Raw genomic sequence first — 14,285 nt, 5'->3', positions numbered from 1 at the left:
AAACGCTTTGCAGCTTCATAATGCACAGGCTCTAACCAGCCATGTCATTACTTTGACAGTAAGGATTGTGAAACACTGCTTCGTCATTATTGGATTATTTTTTTTATTATTACTAAATGAACCTTATTATAATGTTCACAGATATGGAACACTTGTCTTTAAAAAACAAAGGCAGTGTTTGAAGTCGAATACTAACATACTACACACTACATGCTCAATAAGTATATAAACTGTCTACTATATACTATTAAGATCATTAGGATGGTGACCGTTCCCACTGAGGTATGGTTCTAAGTTTCCCAAGATGCATTTCGAACCTACAATGACAAAAACACACTGAGGATTAATATCTTAAGTAGAATATCAACATGTGGTCAAAACACATTTCGTGCAGACATTTCAGAAATTTTCGGAGACAAAACTTCCGGTTAACTTCGAAACAAGAGCCCTATTAACAAAAGTGTTAAAAACTAATGGAAGACAAGAAGAGAGGCGGTCGAGTATGACTAGTGTGCCCACCGTGTACAATTAAGAAATGTCCCGTTATAGCATACATCTGGGTATTTCTCACATACTCAATCTTTGCATGCTATCTAATGTGAACGCACTACATATTCATTTTGACATCAGACTTAGTATGCGTAGTAGTATGCGATGATCACTATAACTTACAGTGGATATGCAAAGGCTCTAAATATGGCTTTGAGAACAAAACAATGTAATATTTTACTTTATCAAATCATTTGAGCTATTAGAAACTACATTAGCTTAGCCTGGTAAATGCATAAGAAATGCTGTTCAGTTAGTTTTGTGTTTTTTCAGTTGCTCCAACTAAATTTGTTCGACCCCCACGGCACAACTTCAGTTACTTCTGTTGAATAATTGCATTTATTCATTCATTTATCCATTGATTGTTTTGTAGGACTCCCTGCCTCATCTCTAATGAATATGTGGAATCCAGTGTGTGTCTGACTGCAAATAACTCCAAGTGCATCTGTAACTAAGAGTAGTCCAGCATGTTAAACACTGACACAAAAAGTCTGGTGTCTTTGGGAAGAGTGTTTTCTCATTAAATCCCAGCCTGCAGACAGAAATCTGCTCCACATTGTTCCCAGTGTGTGGGTCACGGTGTTGGATTCTCATGGTAATAGAATAAAGTTTGCTGCACGGTTGTATCCAATTTCATTATCAGATGTGACGATCGTCTCAGTGAAACCTGGCGCCGAGACCACCTGGCAGGTGTTGGATGACTTTTGCTTGTTTGAAAGAAGTTGCTGTATTTGAGTCGTACTGCAAAACTGAAACAAGGACAAGAGGTTGTCCTTATTTTGTTGACACAGCAAATGAAGAAGCTGATAATTGGATTTTCTTTGGGGGATTGAATAATATTGTGTTTGTAACAATAGTTACAACTATAAAACTATAGAAATCTTACTCTTTTCCATAGAAAGAGTTTTGACAAGTCCAAAAACAGCATTAGTCATTTTCATAAAAGTCCAAATATTCAAAACAAATTAAACACTTTTTTCTGCATGAAATGACTAAATTACGACTCCAAAGTCGTTGGTCAGGAATCAGTTTTTTCTTTGCATTATTTACACATTCCCCTTTTTCTTCCCATAGATAAAAACATGTCCGTTAGTGATTCAGAGGCATTTACAAGGCCAGTAGTTCCCAACCTTTTTCTTGTCATGACCCCATTTTTAGGCCGGGCTACAGGACTCAAAATGCCACTCACTTTGTTGTTCTTGTTCTTGTTCTTCTTCTTGTTGTGTACACTAGTTAAAATCACTATTCCTCATTATTTGTGAACAGATTGGGCATCAACGCTCGGAGCCTGATTCTCGATTTAGGGCCCAGGAGGCCCCAAGGGGCACCAAAACAAAAAAAATTGTCGATTTCTCCTTTCTTTACGAGTCAAATATTAGACGGTTGGTGGTACCAAATCATTGGCACATACCAAAACATAAATGGGGCCCATTACCTTGTACGTGTCACGGGGGTGGGTGCCCCATTTTTCAAATGACTACTCCTCTGTTAGTTCTCCTGAAATCAGAATGCAGTTTGTTATGAATACTCTATGAATGAACATAATGAGACGCTCAAAACCCTTTTTTTTCAATTTAATTACACTTTTTTTTAAATGGGACCCACCCCCCATTTCTGGTAATTTCCAAATTTATGGGAACAGTCGTGTGACAAATCGTTTTCAAGGTAATTCAATGTAGATGACGATTATGCCTCGCACAATTCATCCCCCATTTTTTGGTAATTATCATTAAAGTTGTTTTCTAATATATTTGTGAGTCAAATATTGCAACAGTTGGTGGTACCGAATCATTGACACATACCAATATATGAATGGGGACCATTACTCCGTATGTGCCACGGGGGCATTAATGCTCATCGAACTGGGTTGTAATTTCACATGGATATTCTATAAGCGGATGTCAAGAGCCTCTAGGAGACCTTTTTGAAACTTGACATTTTGGTTTTTAAGTGAATTTCCTTTGTCGCCCTGCAGTGACATTAAAACCTGATAGCTTGTCCTGAAGCACTGGTGAATAAGATAAGTATTATTTTTCATAAAATATGTCTTGTTATTAATTAATCCCCTGTAAAGGATCGGTATCCAGGCTTTGGATGCCATGTCCACACAGGCCTGTTAACACATGTACTCACACATCTGATGCACTCACAAAAGCATTGTTTATAAAATCTCTATAAAGGTTTTACAAATGTTTATCAGAAAGCGTGAAAGTGTGCAAAATGACTAAGAAATTCATCTAAAACAATACTTAAATAATCAGGAACCACTTAAAGCTGTCATGTTGGTGTTTCATTACTTCCACAATCTCATAAAAAAGCATCATATTCATTTTTTGTAACAGATAAAGATTATTGAAGTAAAAATCTGAGCAGATTTAAAGTAAATCACTTTCACTCGACATGATTATGCAGATAATATTACTTTAAACAAAGAGTTTGAGTCTAATGTAAAACTGGAGCTCACTCACACGGAGGGAGGAAGTGTGAGGTGACTAAAAAAAACTCATACTAAGGGGGCAAAAATGTTATTTCTTAATTAATATTCTTTATTAACCCTATCAATCATAAAAGTAGAAGTTTAAAATATACATTTCTTGGCTTGTCAGGCTAAAATGTCAACGGAACCTTAGTCTGACGTAAATTGGGAATTAACAGGAAATTGGGAGCAGTTTGAAATAACTGATGCTGACATTTTATAAATATGAACAATTATGTTAATCCCACATAAAGATCAATTTGTGAATTGATTGACTACGTTGCCAAAAGCAGACCGGTAGGACCCAAAAGCAACATAGGTTGCAACCTATGAGCGCTATGAGATGACTTCAGGTTGTAATTAGCGCTATATGAATAAAGTTGAATTGAACATGAAATAAATCAATCAGCAAAATATAAGGATGGATGATAAAGAAGAATGAAGAAACCGCACCTCCTGTCCTTCCTCCCTCACACACACACACACACACCTTCCTTGCCTGGTCATTGTCTTCGATCTGACCCAGATCTCTGCCGCTGGCCTGAGCGATCCTCTTCCCTGACACCAGATTCCCAACCATCACAGACGCTGGTCCGATCTCTGGGGAGAGATGGGAGAGGAAGGGTGGAAACCAGCTGAGAAAATGATCGATGTGTGTGTTTTAGCTATCTTCTCCCAACAATGTTCTTATGTAAGTAATGAAAATCCATTATCAGAACTACTGTTCACTGTACTACGTGATGACATCAATGTGAAACAAAAGATTAATACGACGGCGTATCAGGATTTCAATAATATGAAAAAAAAACTGAGCACTACGAGATTAAAGTCGTAATATTTGGAAAATAAAATTGTATTTTTATGAGAATAAAGCCGTATCTTCAAAAACTCGTAATGGTATAGCGCTCAGAGATTCCTATTGAAGTAGCTAACAGGAATAGCCCTGAAGTTGACCACTTCCAGCCAGTTCTTCCTCCACTAAAGATACTATTTGCTCCAAATCAGTCTGGTTCTTTCATTGGAACAAACGCAAACACCTGCAAAGTCGCTTTAAAGTCCTGATGATTGGCCAAAAAGCTCAGTATCTCACCATGTATGAAACCCTAAAGAGAAATCTCACTAAATGGGGCGTGGTGGCCTAGTGGTTAAGGACGCTGGGCTTGTAATCGGAGGGTTGCCGGTTCGGTTGCCATCGCTGTGGGATGTTGAGCAAGTTACTTAACCCCCAACTGCTCCTCAGGGATGGGTTAAATGCAGAAAACACATTTTTATATGTGTAAAAACATATATGCCAATAAATAAAGGCAAACGTTCCGATTTAATCTTAATCTTAAATGCAGACCTGTTTGTATTTTAATTTTATTCTCATAAAATTACTTTTTTTTTTTTTTTTTTTTTTTTTTTTTTCCTTGTCTGCACATGCTGTCGAAGGTTAACACTACAAGAAGTGCAATCTTTTAACAGCAATGCATATTTTATTATTGCAATTAAATAAATTTATTTATTTCATTGCATAATTGTGACCGTCACCAGCCCTCCCTAGGGAAGGGTAAGAAAAACTTTATTAAAGGGAGGATGTAAAAAAGAGAGAGGGCAGTGTTACACCAAGGTGAGGGGTTGGAGGGGGGTGGGGAAGTTAACAGGGAAGAGGGATACAAGATAGGATATAGAATGGGTGGGGAGTAGTTGTTAGGTTTTAAGTGATGCGATGTGAAATTGTGGTTGTGTATATTGTGCTTATTGTTGTGTTGTCAAGCCAGTTTGGTGACCAGTGTGCGGTTTAGGAATAATGGTGGTGGCTGTGAACAGAGGAAGAGGTGAGTGGAAATTCCATAAAACAGGTATTTGGGAACAACGTGTCTAAGGTTGAGCCCAGTATGAGAGTTATCCCACAGCCCAAGGCCAGTGCATCCATGACAAATGTATTTCCAAGAACCGCCACTGCAAAATCCAAGAGCCACCCCCGGGCCCAACCCCCCGAGGGGAGGGCCCAGAGAACTCCCTGCCCGAGGCCCCAGCGGAGGAGCCGAAGCCCACGCCCAGCAGACGACCAGAGCCGCGCCGAACAGGCAGCCAGCGGGCACCCGCCGGCGAGCCCAGAGCCAGCAGGGGCCCGACCCCAGGCCAGAAGGACCCGGAACGGATGCAGCACCAGGAGCAGCCCGCCCAGGGAGGACGACCACACCCCAAGCCGCATAAGGCACCAGGGGGCCGCCGGGAGTCCCCCCGCCGGCCCCCAGGCACCCCAACCTAGCCACCCATGGCGCCCCAGATCACCCTTCGCTGATGCCGCCCGCGCCACGAGCTTCAGTTTTTTTTTTTTTTTTAAAGCCAGGGCCCCCCCAAGGGCCAAGCCAGACCGCCCCGCCGGGATGTGGCCCCCTATTCCGGCCCCCGACACCCTACCTCACGGGGCACTGCCCAAGCAGGGGCCGTACCAGCAGGTACGCAAGGACGCGGCACGCGCCACCCGCCCCGAAAGACCCCCGCCAGGACCGGCCCGGCCAGCAGGCCAAGCACCCCGGGCCCCAGGGGCACCCCCCGGGACCAGGACCCCCCAAGGGCAAGCCCCCGGGCCAAGCCCCCCGGGTCGCACCCCCCACCCCCGCCCAGGACCCAGCCACGGCCCAGCAGGACCGCACAGCCCCGGACAGCCCAAGGCCAGCAGCCCAGGGCCCGCCGCCCCCCGGACAGCGCCAGCCACGGAGCAGCGCCCCCCACCGGCCCATGAGCAACCGGCGACCCCCACCGCGGGGACGGAGGCACCCCAATGGCACACATCAAGTGCGCGACAGCAGCCCCCAGCCAAAGATGCCCCGGACCCACCCACCAGTCCGCAAACGGCAGGACAGACCCACCAGGCGGCCGACAGCAACCTCCACCACCGGAACAGCTAGCGCCGCCCCCCAGTAAACAGCATCACTCCGAGGCGCCAAGCAACCCCGCCCCAACCCCGGCGAGGACACCAGCACACCCCCAGCACACCCACCCCCCAAACCGGCGAGGCAGGCCGCCCCGGGCCCGCACACCGCGGGGCCCGCCCCCAAGGCCACCAGGAGACGAAACAAGCACCCAGCCACACCCAAGGGGAGGAAGCACCCCCGCGCCCCACCAGGCCGACACCGCCCGGAAAGACCCCGCAAGGAGAGACCCCAGCAAAGCCCCCCCGAGACCCACCGCCACGCCCGACCGCACCATCCTGATGTATTTTTACTCTAAGCAGTGGCCCGGCCACCAACAGAGGAGCCAGGCCCCCACCGGAGAGGCCCAAATATGTGAACCAACCCACCACCCTGTTATGGTGCCTCTCCATTCCCCAATGGAGAGGCACTTCCCTATCCCCTGTGTGAATGTGTGTGTTTAGTGAATGTATGGGGTGTAATTAAAAGAAGGGGGAAGGAGGGGAGCGGTGCTCCCCATCCTGCCTCTGTGGATATATGTGTATGTGGTGTAATAGGCCGGAGGGTGTAGGTGAGTACACCCTCCGGGGGGGTGGCATGTTGAGGTGCGATTAAAATTGGAGGGATTAGTATGGATGGTAACTAGAGGTGGGAGTGCCGCCCCCTCGCCACTACATAGTGACACAGGTGGCGGCCCCCTCCACCCCCAGTCCCACCATCCAGCCCCCCAAGGGTTGGGTATGGGTGTGTGGTGCAATCTGTGAATGAGCCAGACCAGCTGGGAGTGAGGTGAAGTGTACATGTAGGAGGCCTGTCTGGTGTGAGCCGGGCCCGTCCGCATGGCGGGCCACGCGAGAGGGTAGATGGTGCAGACGGGCAAGCGGCACTGCGGGCCCCGGAGCAGCAAGGCCGGAGACCCCCCCCACGGCACCCCCCCAGACCGCGACGGCCCCGCGGAGCACGGCGGCACCCCCCACCCCCGGGCGCAGCCAGGCACCAACCCCATCCCCCGGTGCTCCAGGGGGCGACCCCCGCCGCACGCCGGCCCAGAGCGCACGCCCCCCCCGCCGCCAAGGAGGGCGGCCGAGCAGGGGGGAGGCCCGTGCCCGCACCAGGGCCAGCACAGGCCCACCCGGCGCCACGATATAACACTCTCCACCGGGAGGCGGCCCCGGCACCCCCGACGAAAGAGGACACCATCTACCGCCAAGCAGGGCCACCCCGCCAGCCACGGACCGGCAAGCCCGAGTACCGAAGCACCCCCAGCCCGGTACCGCCATCCCACACCAACGGCGCCAGTAGAGCCCCCCCCCCCCCACGGAGGCGATCCCCGACGACCCACGCACCGGCGCGAGACACCCCCCCAACGCCAGCACACCCCGGACGACAGCGGGCCCCAGGCCACCAGCCCCGCCCCGCCCAAGGCTGCGCGGCCGGTCCCCGGGCAGATGACAGGAGAGCACGCCCCCAGACACCCAGACCACGGATCCACCCCCGTGACGCCCCCGCCCCGGAATGGCGCCCGCGGCGCCCGGTGCACCCAGCCAGCAGACCAGCAAATCCCGACGCGGATCCACCAGGCCAAGAGCCACGCGCCGCGCCCCCGCACACCCACCCAACACGACCCCCGGGGAGGCCCCATAGCACCCCCCACCCCTAGCCGTAACGGCCACACCCCGGCCATTGCGGTCAAACAAAAGCCCCGGAGGGGGCCCCGCCTGGCTCGTCGCGCAAGCGACATCCCTGGCGAGGGCGCGCCCTAGGGAGCCAAGCCGAGGACCCGCAAGGGCCGACGGAGCAACCCACAGCCACACCCCGCCACCCAGCGACCCAGGAGGCAATCGCCGACCCCGGGCAGCAGCCACCCCCAAAGCCACCCCCACCCCGGATCCCCCCGGACCGGAGCCAATAAAATTACAACTTTAATCTCAAAATATTATGACTCCAATCTTTAAATAATATGACTTTAATCTATGAAAATTACAATGTTATTAAGATACGACTTAATTTTAATAACATTACAACTTAATTCTCAAAATGACTTTAATCTCGTAGTGCCCATGTGGCCCTAATACGCCGTCAAAGATTAACATTCAATTCATATAAAAATCATGAATACAACAAAACAAAGAGCTTTGTTATTTTGCTAAACTGCAACAAAGGTACAGATTAGAGTAGAGAGTTGATGCTAAGCTATTATTAGGACACATATTTTGTCTAAAGGCAACTAATTAACCAGAACATGAACCAGAATAGAAGCCTTAACATCAAGACACAAGGGAATCAAATGGGGAACTTATGGCTGTGAAGCCAAACTAAACAAGACAATACAGTGATGTGTGTATGTATAACTTTAAAGAAAAACAATCTTTGATTGGAAAACACAATTAAAAAAAAAAGTAGTTCAAGATGAGATGATTGTCAAAGTGCAACTTAAGCCCGTAATAAAGAGGTGGCCATTTTCTCCACAATCCTTTCCTCAGTGTTGGAAAAGCATGATAATACTGTCGCTCATTCATCCACCTTCTAATCCCATTTATCAAGAAAAACATCACTAAAGTTCATATCCAGGTTCACTCTGCACATTTCTGTAAATCTCAAACACCGTTCAAAGAAAATCAGCAGCACACACGCTTTATTCAGCCTGCAGACACTCATTATTGGACTCCAGTCCTTCAAATTACCTTCTGCTGCAGACATCTGCTCATACGCACCTGCTGCCACTTTATTGCAACCCAGTGATGGTGAGCTGCTTTGCGTTGAATGCGTCATCAACACTGTCAGTGTTGACTGCTTTTTCCACAGAGTTTTAATCAGACCTTCAGTCCGCTTCTCAGATATTCTACTTCTGAGTAGAACTTCCTTATATCTCTAGCCATGGTTGATAAAGTTGACGTGAAATGATTCTTCTACAACCAATACTTGGAAGTAGAATTTGGCTTTTCTGACTCATTTTATACTGGAAACACCTGTTTCACGTAAGGACAATGTTTAAAACTACAGAGATCATCAAAGGCTTTTTTGTAATTGGCTAAAAATACTTTATATCAAACATTGGGCGAGTGGTGGCCCTCCGCCAAATTTTGTGCGCCCCCAAACTAAACGCACATATTGACTTAAAAAAACACACAAAATGAAAGAAAAATGCACAAAATAAAAGAAAACTACAGAAGACAACAAAAACAAATAAAATGAGAGAAAAATTTACAAAATGACAAAGAATACACAAAATGACAACAAAAATAACTCAACAAAGCAAAATGACAACAAAAATATACCAAAATAGAACAAGAACAAACAAAATGACTCCAAAACACACAAATGTCAACAAAAAAAATCACAAAACAACATGAGAAATAGACAAAATAAGAGAAAAACACACCAAATGACAACAAATCACACAAAAATAACTCCATAAAAACAAAACGACGACAAAAATATACCAAATAAGAATAGAAACAAACAAAATATCTCCAAAACACACACAAATGACTCAAAAAACACAAAATGACAACAAAAAAATAAAAACAACATGAAAAATAATCCAAAAAAAAACAAAAAAACAACACCAAATGACTACAAAAACTACATGAAGATAAATGATAACTGACTCTCAACTTAAGTTATTTAAACCAAACAATTTTGTCTGATTATTCGTTTTGTTCCCTTGCTCTGGTCTTCATATTGAGAATCCCCAAATGCTACGTGTTGCTGCATCTTTGTTTCTCACCTGGCTGTTTCTGCCGGGGTTTAGGCAGGTTGGTGACGCAGGTGTGCGGACACATGAGCACATTGCAGGGGTGCAACGCGCCCTCCAGGAACAGCTGCTTGGTCTCAGACAGGTGGATGCCACCCAGGGGAGTCTTGGGCAGAGTGTTGGAGGGAACCAGCGCCAGGCAGTACACTCCCACCTGGTGGATACTGTCTATGGCCTGGAACAAGTCAATCAGAGGAGACTCTAGCTTAGACAGAAGTTAATGCCTTAATGTGGGTGCAACATTTTGTAGGACATAAAAAATGAAATGCACCCAAATCTAGAACTACAGACAACAACTTCCACTTCTAGCCTTTCACAACAAGAGCCCTAAATACCATCTACTTCTATCAAAAAAACAATAGTTACTGACATGTCAATAAAAACTGCTTGTATTAGTTTTAAAAAACAAAAATAGTCACAAACAGTATTATTATTTTGAAAGAGCTAAAGTAGTTTTTGATGCAGCCACTAACTATTCTGTTATCCTGATCCACCAAACGATCACATCTACAGAGGTGTTCCTGGAAAGAAGGTGGTTGGTAGAACTGTATGGGCCTGTACTACGAAGCTGGATAAGTATATCTGGGATATCTCTCCGTTAGTGGGCTTCACCTAACCAAACATTCTCCTTCAGAGATCCCCTTGTCCTACAAAGCGGGATATAAACATGTTCACTTAAGACAGGTGATCTCAGCCAGGCTACATGTGAGCTCCTATTTAAAAATATGAAGAATTAAAACAATAAAGAATAAATTCATAACCTGGTCCCGTCCAGGTTTAGCCTGGTAAGACTTAAGCCAGAATCGTCGTACAGCACACTTTGAATTTATCCCGGAAGTTAGCGCGATAAGAGGAAATCCAGCTTCGTAGTACCGGCCCTAAATGTTTCATGTTTATAAACCATGACTGTGTTTGTAACAAGATGAGATGTAAGGAAAAAAACAGGCTTGGCTGTATATGATCTCACAGGATTAAAGTGAAATGGATTTATTGCTACTAATAAAAATCCAGACTTTTTTTTTATAGTGTTGCCACAGTCACTGTGGTTGCTCAGTAAAACTTAGGGCTGGAATACAGATGCATACCTTATCTCTGAGAATAGAAAGACAGTGTCACGTTGTGACTTTGTTTCTGTAGTAGTATGTAATTATTAGATTTTACCATAGAGTACGTGTCGAATTATGAAAATGTGTGTGTGTGTACCTGCAGAACTCTGCTCATCCACTGGAAGCTGTCCTCCTCAGTGGAGTCTGGACGCTGCTCAGCCACCACTACAATCCTCTCATCATGAAGCACCGGGATGGAAAACACAGCTATCCTGCAGCAAGCGCACACACACAGACACACACACAGAGTAACAATGTATTATTGCTGAAATAGAAATCAGCATATGAGCTTTAAGAAAAGTTAAAATAACATTTGATGGCTTCTTTGTGGTTTAACATCACCTCTGAATGATCTTATTTGTGTGTAAAGTATAGACACTTGTTGTGCGTCAATGGTGAGTCACTGTAGAACAGTCATTGGCAGCTGGTGGCCCGGGGACCACAATTAAAACCTAGGTTTACTTTTGTGCAGCCCCAATGTAGTCCCCTCCAAGTTAAATGCACAAAACTATTCCAAAAACAAGCCAAAATTCACTAAAAAAACACATGCAAAATACTAAAAGAATTGCACAAAAGGACAACAAAAATACACAAACTTACTCCATAAACATATAGGACGACTGTAAATACAGACAAAAGTAGCAAGGCTATTGCTAATGCTAGGTTAATGCTAGGCTAACATTATTGTTAGGTTAATGCTATTACTAGGTTATTCCTATTGCTAGGCTTAAGCTAATGCTAGGTTAACATTATTGCTAGGTAAATGCTATTGCTAGGATAATGCTAAGTTAATGCTATTGTTATTGCAAGGCTAATGCTAATGCTAGGTTAACATTACTGCTAGGTTAATGCTATTGCTAGGTTATTGCTATTGCTAGGAAAATGCTAATGCTGGGTTAATATTACTGCTAGGTTAATGCTATGGCCCTACAGCCCTTCAACCACAATGAGTTTTGAGCTTAAATCCCATTTTTAGAGTGGAGGAAAATATTTGCAAACACATTGTTATAACTTTCAAAAATTGCTAGGTTATTGTTAATCCTAGGCTAATGTTAATGCTAATAGTAGGTTAATGTTATTGGTATGTAATAGTATTAACTGATAATCCCGATGCAGCAGCACTCACCTTCCCCTGTAGACAAACTTCATTGGCTCCACCGCCAGCGCTGTGGCTACAATGTCATCAGCGTTGTGCCGCCGTCCTCCGACGACCATCAACCCGTCCATCTTCCCAGCGACAAAGATCAGACCTGCAGGTCCGATGAACCCCAGCAGGCCGGTCCTGGTGAAAGGGAACTCACTGATGGGTGTTCCACTGTTGCACACTGGGTAGACCTGGGAGGATTTCAGGGAACATAATTCCTGTGATTGTAACATTCAAAAGGAAATGATTAAAATCTTCAGATGCTCACCTCAAATGTATTCTTGGTCATGCCCGCCAGGCCATAATAAGATGTTCCCGTGGCAACCGTACAGACACACAACTCTCCAATCTCATCAGTTTTACAGAGCACAGGAATGCCTTCAGGCTTCACCGTACACATTAGACCTGCAGACAAACAGCAGTCAACATAAATCCATCACGCGTCACAATTAAAATATTTAACAACAATTATTAAATTAATTTCAGTACTTAACCTAGAGCAGTGGTTCTCAAACTTTGTTGGTTCAAGTATCCCCTTTCTCTTATCTATAAATCCAAGTACCCCCTTTTAAGACTACAACATTTTGCTCAGAATACAACAGAAAAACAACTAGAAAGCATAATGATGAAATGAATCAGCGTTTTTAAAGAATTCCATTTTGTAAATAAGTGGAATGAAACAGTGTTTCGCAGGTCCTAAATAGATTTTTTTTCTCTAGGTTTTATCATTTTCGGTTTTCTCCTGTTTTGTATTTTTAATCAAGGTAATTTCCATCATCATTATTATGATTATCATTTTTACCTAAAAATAAACATTATTAGACCCCATATTTTTTATGCTTTCATGTGTTAATTTTCCACTCTGTCTCAGGTACCCGATGTAGTGCCATCGTGTACCCCTAGTATTAACTGTAGTATTTCAATTGAAATGAATTATTCAATTCAATTCAAAAACTGAGGGGGGGGGGGGGGGGGGGGGGGGGCAATTTAAAGGCACACAGAGCAGTAAATGAATGACACTGCAGATATAAAAAAAATGAACCAAAGATAAGGTGTCAACAAAAGAATAAAGTGTCAAAATGCAAGTACAAAGTTAAAATACAAAAATAAATTATAATTCTAAACAGAAGAGTAGCGCAACAAAGGAGAGAAAAGCAGAAGTGAAGAGTTATCCATGTAAATGAGAAGAGTCTGATGTTAATGCCCATGTCTCACCTCCAGGCATGACCATGCCCACATCCTGCAGAGTGAGGACTGACAGCTTCTCCTCTGAGTCCACCCGGATCACGCCGTGACTCAGACCCAGCATGGACAGGACGCCACGGCCTGGAGGTGCACAGCCTTCATCAAGCGGCCTGCAGGGGTGAGGAGCACATGAGGGAAAGCGAGAGCAGCGTTTTTCAACCACTGTGCCGCGGCGCACTTGTGTATTCAATTTTACCTAAGTGCTGTGAAAAAACATTTTTGAAAATTAATTATGTACATTTTTTTGTTTGATTTGTATCCAAGGCACTTTTATAAGAATGACTGTATACAATAGCTGTGCTTTTTGTTATTGGAAAAAATAAATATTACAGATCATAAAAAAGTTTTTTTGTGTGTTTACATGTTCTGCTTGTGGTGTGCCTTGAGATTTTTTTTTCTAATGAAAAGATGTACCTTGGCTCAAACAAGGTTGAAAAACACTAAGCAAGAGGACATTTAGACTTTGTGTACAAAAATTTTCTACTTTAAGATTTAAAGTAATGGTTAATGGATAAAGTCCGGATAAAATACAACGACATGTAAAAGTTTGCTAACTTTGCGTAAAATTAATTATGCAACTTTTGAAGGCACAACAAACATTTCTAATAAGTCTTTAACTTTTAGGTAAGTCAAACTGTTCGTCACAGTGAAATCAGGACTTAGACGTGTGGGGAAACTTAAAAAATATTCTTTTGACAAAATAATCAAAAGCTGAATAAATGTGAAAGCCTGGAAAGCAAGAGGAAGATAAACTGTTTTCAAAACACATTGGAGCTCTTTGAAATGTAAGTTTTGAATAAGAAGAAATAAAAAAAAAAATAAAAAAAAACCTTCGATAAAGTTAAGGTTTATTTACAAAGGAGTCAGCCTTGAAAATTTGCCATATAACTGAAAAGCCACGACAGATAGTAATTAAAGTTCAATCACACGTGTGAGGGAGTTTTAAAGCTGCTCCCTTAAAAAGAAAATCAGCCAGTTACTTGCCACACACGGTGAGGCACAGTATTTTTATTAGCATGCACATAGCAAAACTACTGGCTTGCTCACTTTATAGTGTCATATCAATAACAAGTGACAGCTGTTCTGACTTTAATGAGCAGTTTGGATG

General features: G+C 44.2%; 1 protein-coding gene across 4 annotated transcripts in view; it reads right to left on the bottom strand.

Moving 5' to 3' along the window:
- Window positions 1-14,285, bottom strand: part of dip2cb (disco-interacting protein 2 homolog Cb) — a 168,252-nt gene that overhangs the window by 25,860 nt on the left and 128,107 nt on the right. For 2 of the 4 annotated variants that reach the window (XM_028472397.1, XM_028472399.1), the window contains exons 18-23: window positions 13,148-13,287; window positions 12,201-12,337; window positions 11,915-12,123; window positions 10,886-11,000; window positions 9,656-9,857; window positions 3,516-3,625 (exon numbers count right to left, since the gene is read on the bottom strand). In XM_028472397.1, the coding sequence (XP_028328198.1) occupies window positions 3,516-3,625; window positions 9,656-9,857; window positions 10,886-11,000; window positions 11,915-12,123; window positions 12,201-12,337; window positions 13,148-13,287 (913 nt within the window). The remainder of the gene's footprint in view (window positions 1-3,515; window positions 3,626-9,655; window positions 9,858-10,885; window positions 11,001-11,914; window positions 12,124-12,200; window positions 12,338-13,147; window positions 13,288-14,285) is intronic. The other 2 variants (XM_028472398.1, XM_028472400.1) reach the window with 1 other exon arrangement.

Source organism: Gouania willdenowi, chromosome 17 (genome assembly GCF_900634775.1).
Source record: "Gouania willdenowi chromosome 17, fGouWil2.1, whole genome shotgun sequence".
NCBI lineage: Eukaryota > Metazoa > Chordata > Actinopteri > Blenniiformes > Gobiesocidae > Gouania > Gouania willdenowi.
This window is presented reverse-complemented; position numbering and strand designations above follow the sequence as displayed.